The sequence below is a fragment of the Planococcus citri genome, chromosome 1 (assembly GCF_950023065.1).
Source record: "Planococcus citri chromosome 1, ihPlaCitr1.1, whole genome shotgun sequence".
Classification (NCBI taxonomy): domain Eukaryota; kingdom Metazoa; phylum Arthropoda; class Insecta; order Hemiptera; family Pseudococcidae; genus Planococcus; species Planococcus citri.
The window spans coordinates 19,286,132-19,307,595 of NC_088677.1; the positions used below are offsets into that span (position 1 = coordinate 19,286,132).

The following is a 21,464-nucleotide window of genomic DNA, read 5'->3' on the forward strand; positions in this document are numbered from 1 at the left end:
GATTGAATAAATTTATCGCACACCATATTTATAATATCGTATCGGTAGCAATTCGACGAAATAAATTTAATATGTCAAACGTACGTGACATTTAAACGAATAATTATTTCTTAACTATGACTGACTTACCAAAAATTGATTAGATAGGTAACTATATAACCGATAGTAGAACTCGTTCTGCACTTTTGCGAAGTATATTTATTCTAACTCGAACTTCGAAGTTTTTTTTACAGTTGTCGACGAATCCTGATTTGTTGAAAATGTATTGCATCAAGGTCGACATCAAAAATAAGCGAACGATACTCACCAGTGAAAAAATCCCTGAGAGGGAAACCGATACAGATGTCATCGTCAAAGTGGCTTATGCTGGATTTTGTGGAACAGATTGGCATATTATCAATGTAAGTATACTTCTATTACACATAAATTAATTTGATAAAATGTGTTTTAATTTCGTAGTTAATTTTTATGTACCTACTTATGTTATTTCAGGGAGAATTCGATGCCGAAGATGGAATAACATTAGGACATGAATTCGTTGGAAGCATCGCTGATATTTCACCGAAATATTCTCATTTGGTGAAAGGTGATCGAGTCGCTGTTAATCCGAATATGTATGTTTCTCCAATCTTCACAATTCACATAATGCAATGATCAAGAATCACGTACATCTGATTTTTAGGAGTTGCGGAATTTGCATACCCTGCAAAAGAAAGAAGAGTATTTTCTGCGAAGAAGGAAGCTTGAAGCATACCATAGGCATAGCTAGTAACGGTGGTTGGGCTGAATACGCCAAAGTTCATGTCTCTCTGGTAGCCAAAGTACCTGATGAGGTTTTACTCAGCCAAGGTGTACTCACATTTTACACTTCTATTCGTTGAATGCCTTTGTTTATCGCCTATTTTTAATATTATTTATAGCTGTATTATGCGAGCCTTTATCATGCGTAATTCACGGATTGGATAAACTAGGACTAGATCTCGATATGGGTTGCAATATACTGGTAATTGGCGTGGGAATAATCGGACTTTTATGGAGTTGTTTATTACACGTAATGGGACATAGAAAAGTAACAGTTCTTGAACCAAACATTAATCGTAGACAACTCTTGTTGAAAGCAGGTTTAAAATTAAATCAGTACATCTAAACATTTTTTTAAAATAAAGCTCATCATCCTATTCACGTTTTTTTTTTTTTTTTTTTAAATACAGGTTTAGGATACAGATGCACAACTCATGAAGAATTATTACAAGAAAATCCGAATTACAAAGCTGATATCTGTATTGATTGTAGTGGAAATGCGGAAGCTATGCAAGCAACTATTCCTTTAATTCAAAGAGGGGGTACATTTCTAATATTTGGCGTTGCTCATCCAGATAAACAGATAACGTAAGTGTATTTATTCATTTAATTTGCGTAGTATTACGATACGAGGAATGTACAAGGTATAGGTACCTGTGTCTGTGTCTAATTACTGGAGCGTATTAATGAATCATTTTTTAATAATTGACGCGATCGTTTGTTTCAGAATAAATCCTTATAAATTATTCTACGAAGAAATATCCATTCTGGGAGTAAACATAAATACACCTAATACCTTTGAAAGATCCATGTCCTATATTGAATCAATGTCAAAAACGTTCGTATGCCATGCACAATTTTTTCCTGAAAATTATCAAATATCTTATTCTCATGCTGAAATATACTTACCATATTTTTTGTTTCAATTTTATAGATATCTTACCATGGAAATTTTGGGAATAAAAACGTTTCCATTGAGCGAGCATGAAGCTGCATTGAAAGCATTTTCGAGTGGTTCATTTACTAAAATAATGTTCGAAGTTTGATTAACAAGATTAGGTGATACATACTTAATTTGACTCAGAGAGACATTTTACACGATGGGATTATTCAGTAGACCTTTCTAGACACCTAGACAGGTACCCAAATTTATGTACACAGATAACTTCAAGTTTTTTTTCAATGTTATCGTTTTATTTTAAATCTATATCGCACCAATAAAACTTAAACAGGCGTTGAATTTTTGTGAGCTAAATAATTGAAAGCTTATAGGATTTTTTATTATTTATTTATTTTTTATTTGATGCCGACATCCGACTTTCATTCTAAATTTTCTTCGTATTTATCAACATAAGTATAAGTAGGTATTAATTTTACGCTAGAATATTAAGTAGGTACCTACATTGTTGTTTTCTTCTACATGTATAAGCTGATATTATTGAACTATAAAACATACGTTTACTGAATCGCGTCATTTATTTGTTTTTTTACCAGTACCATCATACATCTTGTGATCATCTTAAACATATTAAATATGAGCAGTGTGCAAAGAAAAATAAATAAAAAGACATTATACAAGGTGTTAAATAAAGCGAGGGCAATTATATCACAATAGATGCAACACGAGTAGACGAACAAAAAACATTATCATGATAAGTTGCCTATCTTGTAAAATGAAGGCGCTACGTAGTACGTGCTCCGCAAAACTGGAAATAGTGGAAATTTACCAATTTTGAAAAATTCATCAAAAATAAGAAAACGTTTGAATCATTCAAGTGATGCTCCTAACCCATAGTAAAAGAGTGGACGAACAAAAAAGGTTATTATGAACAATTGCCTATTTTCAAAATTGAAGGGGCTAACCTGATTCAAAATTTCCAAATTTCGAGTGCCCCAAATTTGAATTTTGAAATTGTGCTTGTCCCTTCAATATTGAAGATAGGCAATTGGTCATAATCACTTTTTTTGTTCGTCCACTCGATTACTATGGGTTAAGGGCATCCTTTGAATCATTCAAACATCTTATTTTTGATGAATTTTTCAAAATTGGTGAATTTTAGTTCAAAAATGTGGTAATTTCTTCAATGCGCAGACGGTAAAAAAATGTTTGAATCATTCAAAGGATGCCCTTAACCCATAGTACTCGAGTGGACAAACAAAAAAAGTTATTATGACCAATTGCCTATCTTCAAAATTGAAGGGGCAGGCACAATTTCAAAATTCAAATTTGGGGCACTCGAAATTTGGAAATTTTGAATCAGGTTTGCCCCTTCAATTTTGAAGATAGGCAATTGGTCATCATAACTTTTTTTGATCATCCACTCGAGTACTAGGTATGGGTAAGGGACATCATTTGAATGATTCAAACATTTTCTTATTTTTGATGAATTTTCAAAATTGGTAAATTTCCAGTTTTGCGGAGCACGTAGCGCCTTCATTTTACAAGATAGGCAACTTATCATGATAACGTTTTTTGTTCGTCTACTCGAGTTGCATCTATTGTGATTGTGAAATTATTGCCCACGCTTTATTTAACACCCTGTATAAAATAAGGTTAGTAAAATTTTTCAATAAATTATACCACTGGTGAGCTGGTAAAAGGTGTTCTCCTTCTGAAGACTTTACATCTATGGATGGACTCATCGTAAAAATATGAATTGTGTTAAAGTAGATACATATTAAAAATAATCAAACGATTATCGCAAATGAAGAAATTCCCAAAGTAGAATCAGATGAAGATGTCATTGTCAAAGTAGCTTACGCTGGATTTTGTGGACCTTCTTATGTTCTCCTTGCACCCCTCTCGGGCTTCGCCAAACCATCTTCTTCCTCCTTCAAAAGCTATGGTAACAAATTTGTTTTGACCCTGAAATGGGTCAAATAGGGTTGGAAGGTTGAAACAGGCAAACGGCACTTCGTCTACACCCTCCCATTATACTGTGAAAATTTGAACCCTCTAGATGAATTTGGCGGGGCTGTAGGCTGTCTTAAAAATTGAAAAACACGTAAAATAGACCAAAAATCCACTTTTTTTTAACCCTGGAGAGAGGTCAAACAGGGTTGGAAGGTTGAAAACTGCAATAATCACTCATGGAGCACCCTCCCATTGCATGCTGAAAATTTGGACCTTTTAGATCAATTTTAGAGGTGAGGGGGGTCAAAAGTTGGGTCAAATGTGGTTTTTCCCACGTAAAACGAGGTGGGGATGACCTAGGAAGCTGAAATTTGGATATGTTGATCACAATGGGGGTTCTGACCAATTGTATGATTTTGGACCCTTTTCATCTATTTGGAGTCATATTATGCATGACCTTTCTGTAAAAATGGGGTTGGAAGGTTGAAACATGCAAAAGGCACTTAGAGTACATCCTCCCATTGTACTGTGAGAATTTGGACCCTCTAGATCAATTTGGAGAGGCTGTAGGTTGTCTGAAAAATTGAAAAACGTGTAAAATAGACCAAAAACCCACTTTTTGGCCCTGGAGAGAGGTCAAATAGGGTTGGAAGGTTGAAACCTGCAATAATCACTCATGGGGCACCCTCCCATTGCATGCTGAAAATTTGGACCTTCTAGATCAATTTTAGGGGTGAGGGGGTCAAAAATTGGGGTCAAATGTGGTTTTTCTTACCTTAAATGGGGTGGGGATGACATAGGAAGCAGAAATTTGGGTATATTGATCATAATGGAGGTACTGATCAATGGTATGATTTTGGACATTTTTCATAAATTATCACCAAATTCAACCATTTTGCCAAAATTTAGATTTTTAGTTTTTTTTTCATCTTCATCTGGAAAGTCTGAATACCTAACATAGTTAATAGGTACTTGAGAAAAACAAAACAAACAAATCGAATGATTTTTTGAGAAAAGTGAAGTTTGTTCCCTCAGGTAAATAACTATTTAGTATTTTATAACGTTTTGAATTTATCTTTATTTTTTGTTACAATTTTCTGACATGTTGACGCATTACTTACTTACTTATTCAAGTATTTGTTGCTCATTTCATTTCTGCTGGAAAGTTCAAATATTCTCACTGAACAAAACTGAACCAGTAGAGTGATAGATCACGTCACAATTTTTCCTCATTTCTCAAAAAATAATTATTCTATTGGCGATCAGTTTCAACTTGTGGTAAAAAAGGCATCATTCTCTTTGATCTTGATTTTTGTTTCGTCTGGCCAGAATTCTCAGAAACTTTTACCTAATCAACAGACCAACAGTAAACACGTCATCATTCATAGTTCGATATCTTTTGTATCTGATTCCTTTATTACCAACGATGGGCGAATTAAAATAATTCAAATTATACTTAATAAATAAACTAACAGAACTAAAAACTTTGGATACGTTTATTTATTACTTTACCTAACGTAATAATTCTCTTAATAATCAATATTACACAAACTGTTAACAAAAATATTGGATATTAAAATAACATCACATAAATGTCGCTCATCTAAACTAAACATACCATAGCACTTCCACCGATACACTGCCACATGCATACAGAAATTAAATACACTAATCTCAACCGATATTCATTCAAATACGACAAATAAAAATCTATAAAATCGACTCAGTCGCCGACGAAAATGACCATTAATTTAGAAAAAAAAGAAATACTATTAATACGCCGTAAGTAACAGTAAATTAATCAACTTTACACTTCCGCGAAGAAATAATCTAAAGCAAAATTAATGGAAAATACATAAAAAAAAATGTTTTTTAAAAAAACCATTCTGAAAAAATGAACGAAATACGAATAAATAAATAAAAATGGGTACTAACAAAAGAAATGATAAAAATGAAAACAGAAATAATTACGAGAATACATCGTAAGGATTTTCAATACAATTTGAATAGGTAATTATTCATAATAAACGCTAAAAGATCCTGCCCAAGTACACACATTCGGAGCTGAGACCGTGACATATCTCAACGAAGCCCAACTTGTTGTAGAACTCGATGAAATTCCTGTCTTCTGTACTCACCGTTACGTATACTCCAAATGAACCTGAAATGGATTCAACGAACGTCATAATCATAAATTACTTCCGTTTTCAATAATTCATTACATAAGAGGATCACTTTGAAAAAAAAATCAGCAAAATCGGTTCAGTTTTCATAAATTTAGAGGAGGGGGCCCAAAAATTAGTTTTTGGGCCATTTCTCCCTCTGTATGGGACCAAATTGGTTCAAATTTTGGAATTAGGTTTATAATGCAATTTGGAAGAAAACATATTTCCAAAATTTTTTTATGTTGAATTTAGCCCCCTTTTTCTCAAATTTGGGGCCCTAAAAATCACAATTTGGGCTTCGCTTTATTTTTCGCATCAAGTACTCGTCGAGAGCTTTCTATTGAAAAAAAAATTAGCTTCCTAGGTATAATTGGAGCCAAATGAGAGCCTGCTGAACTTTTTTTGCTTGTAGCTTTATACTATAGATTTTCTCTCAATAAGCTGGCACCCCCTGGAAACAGTAGTTTAACTGCTGGCCAATCATTCCATCACTGGTCTATCATGCACCCTACACCTAGGTTAAAATGGCCTTTCTCAGGGCCTCCAATGAGGACACCTCCCTTAAGGATCATGTCCATGAACATAGAGGGCCTGTCAGGGCCGAAGGAAGTTATACTAGCTGAAATGGTCAAGAACCTAAACATAGATGTGATTGCCATTCAAGAAACACACTGGCGCAGAGACAGCCAGAAGCCAAAAATTGAAGGAATGAAACTCATTATTGATAGACCCCATCAGAAATCATCGACTTTTATTAACCTAGACCGCTAATCATACGCGAAAAAAAACAATTGGTTATGTCGCCAACTCTGTGTAATAAACAAACGCAACTGCGCATGAGTCAACAACTGATGATGTGAGTGTGTGTGTATATGTGTGTACATTGCTGTTAGTAGTTGAGTTGAGTTTACCCCGGTTTACCCTTACCGTAAACTCAACTCAACTACTAACAGCAATATACACACATATACACACACACTCACATCATCAGTTGTTGACTCATGCGCAGTTGCGTTTGTTTATTACACAGAGTTGGCGACATAACCAATTGTTTTTTTTTCGCGTATGATTAGCGGTCTAGGTTAATAAAAGTCGATGTCAGAAATATGGAAGTACCATACTAGTTAAACCAAACATGGAGGTAAAAAGTACATCACTGTCTAATGAAAATAATGTTAAGATTCTAACAATTGACATGGGAGACTGCTTAATCTCAACAGTTTACAAACCACCAAATGTGGAATTTACATGGAAAGAAAACAGCAATGTTCCACTCACAGAAACAAGAATAATAGTTGGAGACTTCAACAGCCATAGTGTAAGCTGGGGATATGCTGAAAATGATACAGATGGTGACATAGTGGAGAAGAGCAGCAGCTGAGCTTAGTCTTTGATGCAAAACTGCCAGCATCCTTCAATAGTGGAAGATGGAAACGCGGATATAACCCAGATAACATTTTTGTTTCGAAGTGAATCTCAAGTTGATGTCACAAACGAGTAGCACATCCAATTCCCCAAACCCAACACAGGCCAATTATATGTGAAATTAACGTGGTCATCAGCCCAATTAAATGTGAAAACCTACCTTCAAGATTCAATTTCAAAAAGGCCAATTGGGAATCTTTTAAACAGGCAATTGAAGAAAAGATAGATGACCCACTGCCAATACCAGAAAATTATGAACTCTTCAATGAAATTGTTAAGAAAGCCTCAAAATATCATATTCGAAGGGGAGCAAGAAAGGAGTATATCTCTGGAATGGAGCTGCACCTCATGACACAATACAAGGAGTATATGTGATGTGCTCTGTGAAACAGGACCACAAATCAGAAAAATTGAAATTGATTTTTTTTGCTTAATTATTAGAGGACTTCATTCCGAACATTTTGATATAAAAATATTGAAAATTGGTTGAAAAATACCCGAGACACGGCGCCTCTAAGTTTTAATTTTGAAAAAATACTTTTTGAGATAAATCAGTTTAAAGTTTTTTTGCGTTTCCGAGCACATATTATTTTTTTTACTTCAAAACCACTTTACATATTTATCTGAAATTTTAATATGTGAAGGGCTAATTGTGAAAGTCGCCTTAGTCATTTTTTTGTTCACATAACTTTAAACATTTTTTTTTCATATTTCATCAATTTTAAAGGGAAAAATGAGTATTGTAATGCATTCTGGGATAATTGAAGATGTTTTTTTAATACTTGACCATGAAGATTTTACATTATCACTGAAGCAGGACAACAATGTTTTCATTGATTATGTACAAAAATCACTGCTGACTAAGGCGACTTTCACAATTAGCCCTTCATGTGTATCCTGGGTATCAGTGGCGTAGCCAGGATTTTCTCAAGGAGGGGGCAAAACCAGATTTTTAGGCATGAAAAATCGAAATGAGGGGTAATTTTCTGGAAACCTACTGTGATGTGTGGTGATTTTATGAAAATGAAAGCAAAATTACTGCTCGAGCGAAGCGTGAGCGAAATTTTTTAGAAAAAATGGGTCCAAACAACAAAAAAACACCCATTTTTGCATGTTTTCTTTCAAATTTTCGCTCGCAAGGGGGGGGGGCATGGCCCCCTTCGCCCCCCTGGCTACGCCACTGCTGGGTACCATGGGATGCTGTAAAAAAAAAAAATTACGTTATATGGATGGATGGTTCTGATATTATGCAAGGCATGCATAAATTCATTACTCACAAAAGTAGGAAAATGACGCAAGAAATTTGAAAAAAAAACGTAAAAATGTGTAAAAAAAATGATAATTTTACAAAAACTCAGGACTTGAAACAGAAATGAGTGAAAAAAATTTTTTACAATTTTTGCCGGCAGCTGGACTTGAACCCGTGACCTCCGGCGTGCCAAGCTGTCACCACAGTCACCCAGCCACCAAAAATATTTTTAAAAATGGGTTTTCTAATGGTATACAACTAATTTTATTGTGAAACTAACATAATTAAATAACAGGAAAGAGCAGAAAAAATCACCAAAACGTGATTACTGACTTGTGATCCTTTTTAAAAATCTGATAAGCGCTTTTATAACACATAATTACAGACAAACTAACCAATATTTTGCGTTGAAAATTTGTACACAAGTTCTTAGAAGTGTGTTCTTTCAAAATATAACAAAACTTGAAAATTGATATCACAATTCGATTATTTTAATGTACGAGGGGAGTTCAAATATCACCCGGAAATTTTCCATAAAAATTTTTGTTATACACCTACAGTGCTAAAATTTTGTACAGTTATTCTTGGTGGTCTCTCTCATAAGGTTTGTGCATTTGCCACGTATTTGGGAGCTTTATGGTTCTTTTTTTGCAGAAAGTTCGCAGCTTTTCAAATAGTCACTTGCGCAAAAATGATTTCCCCTAATTATTACTTTTGAAATAAAGTTCCTTCAGGGCCTCTATCAATGGACCAATTTAATAATTATCAACAAGGTATTAATTCTGGACTATATGGAAGGTGCCCCAGTGTTTTTCATCCCAATTTGTTCAATATTTTACTCGGAAGCTGAGCTGTAGGTGACCTGACACTGTTTTGCAGCAATATCACACTAAGAATAGCGATTTCTCGTCGTTTTGATGGGTATAGGAAGGTTTTAAGGTGTTTCTTAGAAGCCTACTACGATATAGTGAGTTCATAGTTGGTTGCTTGAGCAGAAAATCGCATGAGATTACCCCCTCATGTCCAAACACACTATACACACCACCTTCCCAGCTGATGCCCTTAAAATTGCTTCAACTGGCACTCCTTTTGTCGCAACTTTTTTGCCCTTTCCGAAAGTGGAACACTATTCATACGCTTGGGTCTCAGTAAGGCACTCATCCCTGAACTATTCGCGTAATTTTCAATAATTTTCCGCCGATTTTACATGATTTTTGACCAAAAAACCAAAAATGATGCGTTGCGCAACGAAAATTAGATCGTCATTTTTGCTCATGGCTAAAAATACACTAAAAAGTGAGATTTTGCGGTTCCAGCTGCTCTTCACGTTTCATAACACTCCGATCTATCATCCAGTGCAGCCACATTTTCCAAACTCAATTTCTCACATGTCTATGGAAAACTTCCGGGTTATATTTGAACTCCCCTCGTACTGAACAATTTTATTTTCCAACTTGTGGTCCTATTTCACAGAGCGCATCACATATTAAAAAATTTAATGAAAATCCTTTCAGTGATCACTGATCAGTGATGAGACTATTGAACTCAGAAATCAATTAGTAAGTGATATAGCAGAATCTAGACAGAAAAAATGGCAGGAATTAGTATAAAATCTGGATTTCTGCAAAGATAGTAGAAAAGCTTGGCAACTATTGAAGAGACTTGATGGAGGCAAAACCCATCAGAGCAATTTCACTCAGGTTACAGCTAACCAAGTAGCCCATCAACTACTCCTGAATGGCAAGACTGACAGCGTGATAGCAAAAGCAGCCAAACAAAAGTGGAAAGATGCATGGATGTGGAAGTGAATAACTTTGCCACACCAATTACTAATAAAGAAGTGAAGTCTGCAATCAAATTGTCCAAAAATAGGAAGGCTGCTGGTGTGGATAACATGTATACTGAACAGATCAAACACATCAGACCAAAGTCAATAAATTGGATCCAAAAAGTATTTAATGCCTATATAGAAACTTCAAGAATGCCAAGACTATGGCGACAGGCACATGTTATTACAATACAGAAACCAGGCAAAGACGCAAATGACCCAAAGAGCTACAGGCCTATCTCCCTGTTGTGTCACCTATACAATATTTTTGAAAGAGTCATTTTAAATCGCATGGCTGACTGTATAGATGCGGGGCTGATCAGACAGCAGGCTGGATTTAGATCAAGAAAATCATGCACTGGCCAGATATTACACTTGACACAGCACATTGAAGATGGCTTTGAAAAGAAGAAAGTCACTGGAGTAATGTTTGTCAACCTTACAGCAGCTTTTGACACAGTGTGCCACCCACTACTCCAGTATAAGGTGTACCAACTTACAAAGGATTTTAAATTTACACAGATAATCACTATGCTGATGAAAGACAGAAGATTCTATGTGACACTCAATGGTAAAAACAGCACCTGGAGGCGGCAAAAGAACAGATTGCCTTAGGGCAGTGTTTTGTCACCAATTCTCTTCAACATTTAGACCAATGACCAACCAATTGGACCACATACTAATCACTTTCTGTATGCAGATGATGTTGCACTAACTGCCCAACATGATACATTTGCGGAGGTAGAGGACACACTAAATCAGGCTATAGAAGAACTGAACACTTACTATAAAGATAACCACCTCAAACCAAATCCAACAATGAGCAAAGACAGAGACATGCTCTTTTCATCTCAGAAACTGTGAAGCAAAGCGACAATTGAATACTTAATGGGGTGGAACAGATCTGAAACATGCAGATAACCCCAAATACCTGGGTGTAACCCTAGATAGGTCATTGACCTACAAAAGGCACTGTGAGGCAACTACAATGAAAGTTGCAGCCGGAACAAATATAATTCGCAAACTAGCAGGCAGCAGTTGGAGAGCTAAGCCCCAAGTTATGAGAGCATCTGCACTGGCACTGTGCTATTCAGTGGGGGAGTCGTTCAGCACATGCAAGTAAAGTTGATATACCCTTAATCTTAAACGAAGCATGTAGATTGGTGACAGGGTGCTTACACCCAACACTATTAAATAACCTATATGAGTTGAGTGGAATTGCCCCACCAGCAGTCAGATGTGAAGTTGCATCCATGGTAGAGAAGACAAAGATGCTAAAAAATCCGCTGCATCCTATGTATGGATATGGAGAACTGGCAGAAACCCGCCTCAGATCTAGACACACTTTCATGAAAACAGTTGAAGAACTAAAAGATACCCCTAGCACAGATAGATGTCGCATATGGAATGCAGGTGGCCAGGGAAGAACTAGGCAGGAAGCCCTACCAAGTGGAGAATATTATTGAAATATGGACTGTGGAAAACACTTAACAAATTGGTCGGAGTGGAGTCACACAATCCAAGTACAACCTCCACAGATGGCAGTAGGCTGATGATGATCTGTGTGAATGCGGCGATGTTCAGACTGACAAACACTAATTTGAGTGTGAATTATCAGGAAAAATCAATCCTGGAAAATTAAATGGGGCACTTGACGATGAAGCAGTTAGATTCCTTGAGTACTGGCAGGAGAAGGGTATTTAGATTTAGATTGAGTTTTTCATGTTAATTTAGGCATGTCGACCAGATACGAGAAAAAAAAATATACTCGTCTTACCATTAGCTCGTAACGCAGCTAATAAGCAAATTATTAGACGTTTGGCGACAGCTGGATCCGAAACAACGGACAGTAAAGAAGCACACATTACAGACGGATGCTGCGTTAACATATTCTCCGGTAATGAATCCGTTTTAAACGAATGGAACCAACGAATCATCTCCTAAAAGCAAATAAAATTCCAAATCCAATGTGAAAAAGAATAGGGAAGCATCGAGGATCGCAAAAAAAAAAAAAATCTAAAAATGATCGTACTTTGGGTTGAGTTAGGGCTACGCCTTCATTTTCCATTTCGCCCAAATTCTCCGGATACTTGGAACACATTTCTGGAATCCAAGCAGTTTTCACTTTCTGATAGAACTGTTTGGCGTTCAACGCAGCTAACGCGTATCCGACCACACCGTTGTTATCTTCAACCACGAAACAGAATTCAGGACAGAACGTAACAAAGGCGCCGACCAATCTGCAAAAATCATCAAAACAACCCCAAAATTATAATATTGAATTAAAAAAATACTAAAACGCACAGCAAGAGGCAGCTTCGCATGCAGCAGTCGCGCTCGCGCATCGTTATTTTCTAACGCGCCGGGGTTAATTTCAGTTAAATAACCAGAAATCGTTTTTCAGCTATTGTAAAACCAATAAAATACGTATAAAGCGCCATGATTCTAATCCATTTTTCTGTCAGTCTTCACAAAACTAACGTTTGTCCAAAAACTGATGTTTCACGTTTCATACAATTTAGAATAAATTCAGCGTGAAAAATTTAGCCTACACCATCGAAAAGTTTCTTTTACGAACAACAGCAACTGATCTCGATCAAATAATCTCACTTTGATTGTTCCGCGCATGAAATTGAAAATAATAATAATAATAATAATACTAAAACACAAATAAATAAAAAAATAAAAAAATGACGAATAAATACCCTGGGGACTGCAGACTGGTAAAACTACAACATAAAGAGAAATATTATTACAACAACCGCAAGCCTACCTTTCTGGAGCCAAATTAGGATACTCGGAAAATATTTCGGTTCCGTCTGATCCATCTAGACAGGTTTTGCGACAAACGTCGTACACCGAGACTTCGTCTTCCAATAGATAAGGCCTGATGGTGTAAATCTTATTCAAAGGCACTTCCGGCGCTTTGTATACGAATAAATCGCTGCCCGAATCTACAGGTATTAACCTCTGTAACAAATTTCACAGCAGAAAATTCCCATTAAATCGTGTGATACGCTTCCAAATGTGTCCATTTAGCCGATTTCCGAGTCAGATTTTGCGATTTTCTCTCACTCGAAAGTTATCAATATATTACAGAGTATTCTCGAAATGTTTCTTTTGATGGAGTCGAAGGACGCGAAACATAATTATGATAATTAAATAAATAAACGCGCAGCGCAGCCTTAAAAATAGAATGAAATGTGATAAAAATATCGATTACTCGATATTACTCGCCCAACAGCTCCATCAATGCAGAACTATCGATTCCTCAACAATTTTCTCAATTTCGAAATGAAGAAAAAAATTCAGACCAGTTTGAAATTTCAAAGCAACTGACTCTCGCAGACCAAACGTAATGCACTTTCCGCTTTGCTCCGTAATCAAAACAATACTTTAAAAACCTGAAAACAACTTATGAAATTCATGCATAAAACAACCAAAAGATCACAATCCAAAAACCAATAAACCTTTCGAACATGAAAACGAACAAAAAAAGAAACACAAAAATAAACAATACCAATGACATTTTTTTATAAGGATGAAAAATTCCGCCACCGGAAATGGATTTACCTGTAGATCCGAAGTTAATCCTCCCCTGAATACCCAAGGTTCTTGATCTCCGCTCATGAAGCTTTCTTTCCATCCTTTAGAAAACCCTGTAAATGAAAAATAACGTTTGAGAATATGTTTTACACGTTTCTGGGCTATCGACAGACGATAACGAATAAATAAGATTTTTGCTGCCATTACTCATAAGTCATAACATGTAATATTAAAACGATACTATGTGTTAATAAAGAGTCCAATATCATTCCAGGCTTCCAAGGGAATATTCCAAGGATTACTATACCTACTTATTTCTAATCGCTACCTACATTGATTCTTAATGATAATGAAACGTACATGTATAATTTCCCAATGTGTAACTTCCGATGCTTTGTGGAAAATGACCGTTAGCTAAAAGAGAAATACATTTAAAACAACGATTAAAATATAATAATGTACAAATTCTTACGCAGAAATAGCGCTTTTTCAGTCACTTAGCAGATAATTAATCGCTTAAATAATAAAAAAAAAAAATCTAAATAATTAATGTTCTATTAAATATTGAAAAAGGCCCCCTTAACACACTTGGAAACGAGTTATGAATACGAATTAATGAAAATTTACGCCTTTTCACATTCCGTTCGTGTTATCTATCTTCATAAATCTCCAAAAGATTTCATTCGTTATTTTACAATACAATCGAGGAACAGTTCGTTGTTTTTATAAGCGGTTTTCAAGCGGCGAAGTCATATTAAATATTTATATTTTACCCCTTTCCATCTTATTCGTTGGCAAAAACCGATTCTGTATGCACGTAGCAAACAAAAATCTTATTTGGGGGATTAGGTAATTATAACAACAGCAAACAATGAAAACAGGATATTCAACCCACGTACTACTCTCAGGGATTGTACTCAAATTTTTCTCAAAAAAAGTAACTTTGGTAACCAAAAAAGCCGGAAGAAGTAACCAAAAAGTAACCCAAAAAAATGTTAATGTAAACAAAAGTTGCAACCAAAAAATTTCAATGCATACAAAACATTACATTTTATTTTAGATTTAAAAAAAAAGTAACGAAAATTTCGATAGCAGTTTTTTCAAAAAACACAGGAAAAAACATTGAAATATTCCAATACAATCCATTTTAGAAAAAAAACAAAAACTAGCAAGAGCTCAAAACAGATAATTATCAACATTTCGAAAGTGAACTACTCGTAGATCAAAATACAAAAAGAAAGTATCAAAAAAATATTGGATTCCGGAAACATAATCAAAAAATGTGTTAAGCTACTGAAAAAATTGCAAAAATTGAAAGAAGAGGGGGAAGTCTACCGGAACAGGGTGGAACGAAATTTATTTTAATCTTTAATTCAAAATCAAACACAAAAATACCAATCGTAAAATAGAAAAAATGCTGACATGAGCGAGGATTTGAGGGAAAAAAACTATTCGAGTGTTGAGAAATAATAATTAATAATTTGTAAAAAAAAAATCCATAAATAAGAAGAATCATTTTAGAACGGGAAACTTATTAAAATTAACAGGAAAAGGCGGCGGTGGAGGGGGGGGGAGAGATTGCAATCCAAATTTGGAAAAAAAAGTAATTTGTAAAAATCATTTTAAAAATTCGAATACAGAAAAATGTACCTTGTTTCGAAAAGAAAAAAAAACTCCTTAAAAACTGTCAAAAAATGACACGATTCAAAAAAAAAATGGAAAAAAAGTGACAAAATTATAATTGAGAGAAAATGACCATCAAGATCTGGAATGAAAAAAAAATTGTTGAAAAACATCTTCGTGATCTTTTAATAAGTAAATCAAAATCGCATAATTCAAAATGAACCAAAAAAACAGAGTTTTTTTAAATATAAAAAGTTGAAAAAAATCACGAGGATTTCTGAATGAAAATTTGATTATCTTAAAAAAACTCCATCAAAAAAATTAAAGTAAAAAGCACTAAAATTTAAGAAAAAACCTCGCACGAATTCAAAACAAAATTCACGAAATTTAACGATGAAACTGCGAAAACTTCGCAAAAATTTACGCACAAGAGAAAACACGAAAATTCGGGGAAAATCGTCAAAAACTTGGAAAATAAAACCTATGAGAATTCAAAAGAATAAGACTTGAAAAAAAAACAAGAAATCCACAAAACATTATAAATAAAATTATCAAGCCTCGAAGTCCAAAGAACTCGAAAAAAATCTGTAAGCAGGAGAATTCCGCAAAAATTTAGGCAGAAGAAATTACTAAAATTTGGGGCTAAATTAGGAGAAAATTTCATAAAAAATCTCGAAAATTCAAGAAAAAAAATGTCGCCGAAATTAAGAACAGAAATTTAGGCACAAAAACGAGTCAATAAAATTCAAAACAAAATTATGGAAATGATGAAAATGAAAAAATCTCGAAAATTCACTTGAGTAAAAATCATTAAGAATTCGGAACAGAAAACTCACGGGAACTAAAATTTTAGGTAAGTATAAATTTGGAACTAAATCAAAAAAATGTTGAGAAAAATCATCGAAAAATTTCTAGCAAAACTCAAGAAGATTCAACAGAAAAAAATAATTCGAACTTGAAAAAAAAACTGTTCAAAGAGAGAGGAAATCCGGAGCACCTTTCCTCATAACTGGAAGGGAAGAGGAAGAGAGAGAGAGAGGGATCAACGAATAAAAGATATCAAGATGCAGAAAAATCCACCACAAAAAGTGAAAAAAAAATTAATAAAGTCATCAAATCTTGAAGAAGCTTGCCTCCCTTCTCGAAAAAAAAGATTAACATTTAAAGGAAATTGATTTTTGGAAGAAGAAAAATCACAATTCTACAAAAATGTGAGGAAAAAAAATCACTTGTTTTTTTAAAGCACAAAACTCAAAAAAAACTGTTGAAATAAAAAAAATGCAGTCAAAATTTAGGAAAAAAAAGGATCTCAATGTAGAATAAAAACCACAGAATCGTGAAAATTCAATTTTAAAGAAGTTTGTCAAGACTGGAAAAACTTTGCCAAAATGTGAAAATATAAAAGAATGAAAATTCTGAGAAAATTATCGAAACACTTGAAAACCAGAACTCGCGAAAATTCAGAAAAATCATACCCGTCAGAATAGGGAAAAATCTACAAAAATTCAAAAGAAAACTCACCAAATCGACGAAGAAAAAAATTCACAAAATTCAAAAAAAGCCATCGAACCAAAATAAGGAGAAATCCCGACCATTTGAGCAATAAAATCACACAACTCGAGGGAAAATTTCAATGAAAAAATCACGAGAATTCAAGGTGATGAAATTGGGCAAAAATTCAAGCGAAAAACATCATCAAAATTCAGAGCAAAATCATGGAAACATTATTTTGGAAAAAAATCACCACCAAAATTCGAGATGTAAAAATCAATAAAAACAGAAGAAAATTCACTAAAAACCATCGAGAAATTCAAAAATAATAATATCTACCTGTTGAAATTAGAAAATCTCTAAGTACATTTTAAAAGAAAAATCATCAAAACAGAAAAAATTAAATTCGTAACGCTGAAAAAGCAGTGATGCCGTTTATGTTTTTTTTTCGGAAAACGTAACTTTTAGTAACCAACATTTTCAAAAAGTAACCATAAGTTACTGTTAGTAACTTGGTTACTTGAAGTGTAACCGAGTACAATCCCTGTACTCTGGGCAATAGTTTCATGAATTCGTATGTACTTAACACGCGACCCAATCAATATCACCAAAAGCATTTACATTAGTCCTACGCATAAAGACATTCGCCACACCCAGGCGATTTCACAAAATCAAGCAGCTCTTATTCAGAAAAATACTCACCTAACCACTTGACGTAAGAATTCAACAACGAAACAACTCCTCTCATATCCCATACGTAAGGATATAAATCATACAACAGCTCGCGATTATTACAGAAAGTCAAGCGTTCGTGTAATCTGTTCATAGCGGCGCTAATTTCCTCTAATTTTTTAGCTCGGTCTTTCCATTCTTGAACCTAGACAATTAACACAAATAATTTAGCAAATTGATCGCAGGAAATATTATAAAAAGGCGAGTAATACTACCTCGGGCGAATCTTCACCAGACGTGGACCTCGTATGTTTTCGTAAATTCGACTCAGAGACTAGATGGGCGTTACTTTTTAGCCAATTGAATTCTTGCAAAACTTGTAAGCCTTGGGCTCCGTGTTCGAATGGTAAATAGAACAAATCGCATAACAGTGAAAGATCTTCGTATCGTAGTTCTCTGTCATAATCCCTAATAAAAAATCTTCCTTAGATAACGTAAAACTATCGACGAAGGATTCAAGCGTTCATTATGGTTTACTTTTCGTTGGCAGTATCACTTTGAGTGGAATCCACGACCATTGTATTACCAGGACTGGGAGTTTCAACTAGCATGGATGACGAGTTTGAATTCTGTAAAATCCATCACAATCATTAATATGTACTTCGCAATCGACGAGTAAAACTAGAAAAAAAAAAGGATTAGCAATTACTTGAACTTCTACGTTATTGGAAGTATCGGTCATAGGAACGTCTAAAGAATTATTAGATTTCATATGCGAAGGAGAATCCACCGGAGTAAGATTACATTCCATTGGTTCGCTGATGACTTTGCATTCCGAAGCTAACGAATTCAAGATCACAGGTGTGGTAGTGGTCGGTTGCAATAAGCTGGAGTTGACAGTAATCTGTACAAAAAAAAAAAAAATATCCACCAACATCGAATCAGCTCGAAGTATTATTACTAGACTGCTAACTGCTAGATGATATTCAACTTACAGTATTACAAGCTTCGGCTAACGCTTGTAATTGATTACTAGCCGGATCGCCACCGTTGGCGGCACTTCCTACGGTAATCGTTTGCGAAGGAACGACGATAGGAGAGCAAACGGTAGTGGTAGCTTGCGTAGTAGTAGTTAAACTCATGCAAGTATTAATGGACGGAATAATAGGTACTGGTATCGGTATAGCCATTGTGACTGCTGGCTGCGGTTTCGATATCGGTCCCCAAGCTTGTTTGTGACGTTTGAATTCGGCAAACCAATCTGTAATGGCGTTTTTCAAAGCTCTACGAGGATGATAAATGTTCTCCGGCAGAGTAGGTGGAATGTCTTCCGAGATGCCGTCTTCGGTTTCGGTTTCCAATTTGATATCGGCTGATACGCTTTCGTCTGCGGAAAAATGGCCCAGAATAGGAGTTTCGTGTTGACGATACGTAAAAAAATGTAATACGATTACTTTCGTTTGAAAATACTTACTGAGAAGTAAGTCAGGTGTGCCGTCAGAGCTACATCTGCTCCACTGAGCTAAAGTATGAATAGCGATGAAATTAGCTCCATATTCGCAATTTGGATTGGTCAGAACGCCGCGTAATTTTTTTATTATCTCAGGCGAGCGTCCTTGATATGGTCCTAAAAATATACGTTTTTGGTCGTAGTCGTTGGCGTGAATATTATCCCATATGACTGGTGGTCTCTTCAGTACTTCGGTGAGTTCTTCGATACTTTCGCTCGTTATTAATCTCGAGATAACTTTGGTTCCTAAAAAAATAACAAACAAAAATTAAGTATAAACCGTAACAACAATTTTACAACGGAGCTGTCCGCTCTATACAATAAAACACACCTGTCCACATGATATCCACTTCAGGAGCTAATTTGGAACCCAAGGTATTCAAATACTCCGAATTACGAACATTAGGAGTAGCTCTAGCTGAACAATATTGCGTAGGACATACTATGAATTTAGGCTGATTTAAATGTTGAAATATTTCGTTCGTAACCGAAACCTGAAAGAAAACACACTTCGGTTACACAAACACAATGATTCAGTAATTATTCGTTGATCATAACGTAAATACGAACTTGAGCATGAGCAAAAGACTGAAAAACTTCTTTATCCGCTTCTGACATTTCTGGTTCGATATCATCGAATAATAATGCAAAGGCACAGCAACCAAACTGCGATACTTGTTCTAATTTACGTTTCAGTGCGGCGATCTCCTTCGGATTCGAATACGTAATATCCAAACCGGGAGACAAAGCGTAATAAAAAGTAACATTATTGTCTCGCGCTGATGTAATCAGCCCAGTCAAATGTTCCGCTTCTTCCACCGTGTATAATTCACGCCAATATGCTCGATGTTTGTAGTCATCTTTGGGAGCGTACAGATAGGAATCCATGCCCCATTTTTTCAATCTGTTCGGGTAAAAATGTAATAATAATTCACATCAGATACAAACAGATAATAAGTAAATGAATACTGCCGAAAAATCGTTACTTTTGAAATAAGTCTTTACGCTGTTCCGAAGTCCATGGTCGGCCGTAGAAACCTGAAATACAAACGGAAATGAGTTAGTACATTGAACTGAAATGGCATCACATAGGCACAAAGATGAAAACGTACCTTCTACAACACCGCAAATGAAGTTGGAACTTTTGGAAGTGGAATCGTTAGAAGAATCACAATTATTATCTGTCATTCTGACTTTTATCGAAGCAATCAATTTAAACCAACAGCGTACTGGGTTTACAGAACCATAATTTGCACGAAGTTATACCGAACAATTTCTGAACAACACAAATGCGAAAGATTATTCGAAATACCGAACGATGAATTGAAAAATTAACAATGAATTTATCATATTTATGCACAAAAATGCTTATTTTCGATCAAAATTGGAAGGATGATCCTTCTTCGTGGCTTCTCATAAACCACTGAGCCAGGTGCGCGAAGGCGTTCTTGTTTTCGTTTTGCTTAGAGTGGTGGCGCCACCGGCGCGTGCCACTTTTTAGTGCCATCAGCAGGGTTGTACAAAAGGGACCAGGACATTTGACCCATGCGACATATGACCCATGCGACATTTCACCCATGTTTTTATCAATTTTGGATATTCACAAAACGACATTTGACCCATGCGACATTTAACCCATGTTCTGATAGATGTTTGCATCAGACCAATATGCGACATTTGACCCATGCGACATTACACCCACATGAATATCCGATGTGAAATAGACATTTCGCCCATGCGACAATAGACCCGTTCGCGTACGAGTGTTGTGTGAATTATAGTGGGTGTCTAAGCATTGTTTTTCTATGCAAAAGTTGTCCCGGTGAACCCGGTGAACCCTCACACAACGAAAGAAAAAACGCTTCGACTACGAAATATTAGTTAAATTCACGCTGTACCCGTACGCTTATTAAAACCGAATATCTCACCATGAACGGGTCTATTGACCCAGGGTAATTCAAAATAGCGACATTTGACCCAGGCAACAATTTAATTACAAATTGGTACAATTGACCCATGCGACATTTGACCCATGATGTTATTAATGCTGCCATTTCTCCTTTGCGACATTTGACCCATGCGACATTACACCCATCTCGGAACGTTGTGCGTAAGGCAAGATCCAGGTAACGCAGCGCCGCTGCCAACCTATAGATTTTTGAAACGTTGAATTTACCCAGGATGGGAGTTGTCAGTGTATGCAACTAACACGACTGTCTCCCTTTTAAAATATGTACTTGATTTGATTTTAGATGGTAGCGGGTGGGTCAATCCTGATATTTTTTTTCAAACTGGTTTAT

General features: G+C 35.4%; 2 protein-coding genes across 2 annotated transcripts; one reads left to right on the forward strand and one right to left on the reverse strand.

The window, feature by feature from the left end:
* Positions 1–56: 56 nt before the first annotated feature.
* On the forward strand, positions 57–2,267 carry LOC135849719 (D-altritol 5-dehydrogenase-like). The gene is made up of 8 exons (XM_065370261.1): positions 57–80; positions 234–401; positions 493–614; positions 683–849; positions 921–1,121; positions 1,212–1,389; positions 1,529–1,639; positions 1,736–2,267. The coding sequence occupies exons 1-8, from the start codon at positions 72–74 to the stop codon at positions 1,845–1,847; spliced, it is 1,068 nt and encodes a 355-aa protein (XP_065226333.1). The 5' UTR covers positions 57–71; the 3' UTR covers positions 1,848–2,267.
* A 2,866-nt stretch (positions 2,268–5,133) lies between these two features.
* On the reverse strand, positions 5,134–20,594 carry Oga (O-GlcNAcase). Its single transcript, XM_065370262.1, has 16 exons — positions 20,277–20,594; positions 20,151–20,202; positions 19,735–20,068; positions 19,496–19,658; positions 19,129–19,410; positions 18,650–19,041; positions 18,364–18,558; positions 18,192–18,283; positions 17,930–18,122; positions 17,685–17,859; positions 14,229–14,282; positions 13,896–13,981; positions 13,096–13,292; positions 12,355–12,562; positions 12,100–12,262; positions 5,134–5,816 (listed from the first exon to the last, which is right to left on the reverse strand). Exons 1-16 carry the CDS (start codon positions 20,350–20,352, stop codon positions 5,686–5,688), a joined length of 2,793 nt encoding a protein of 930 aa, XP_065226334.1. The 5' UTR covers positions 20,353–20,594; the 3' UTR covers positions 5,134–5,685.
* Between the last annotated feature and the right edge of the window lie 870 nt (positions 20,595–21,464).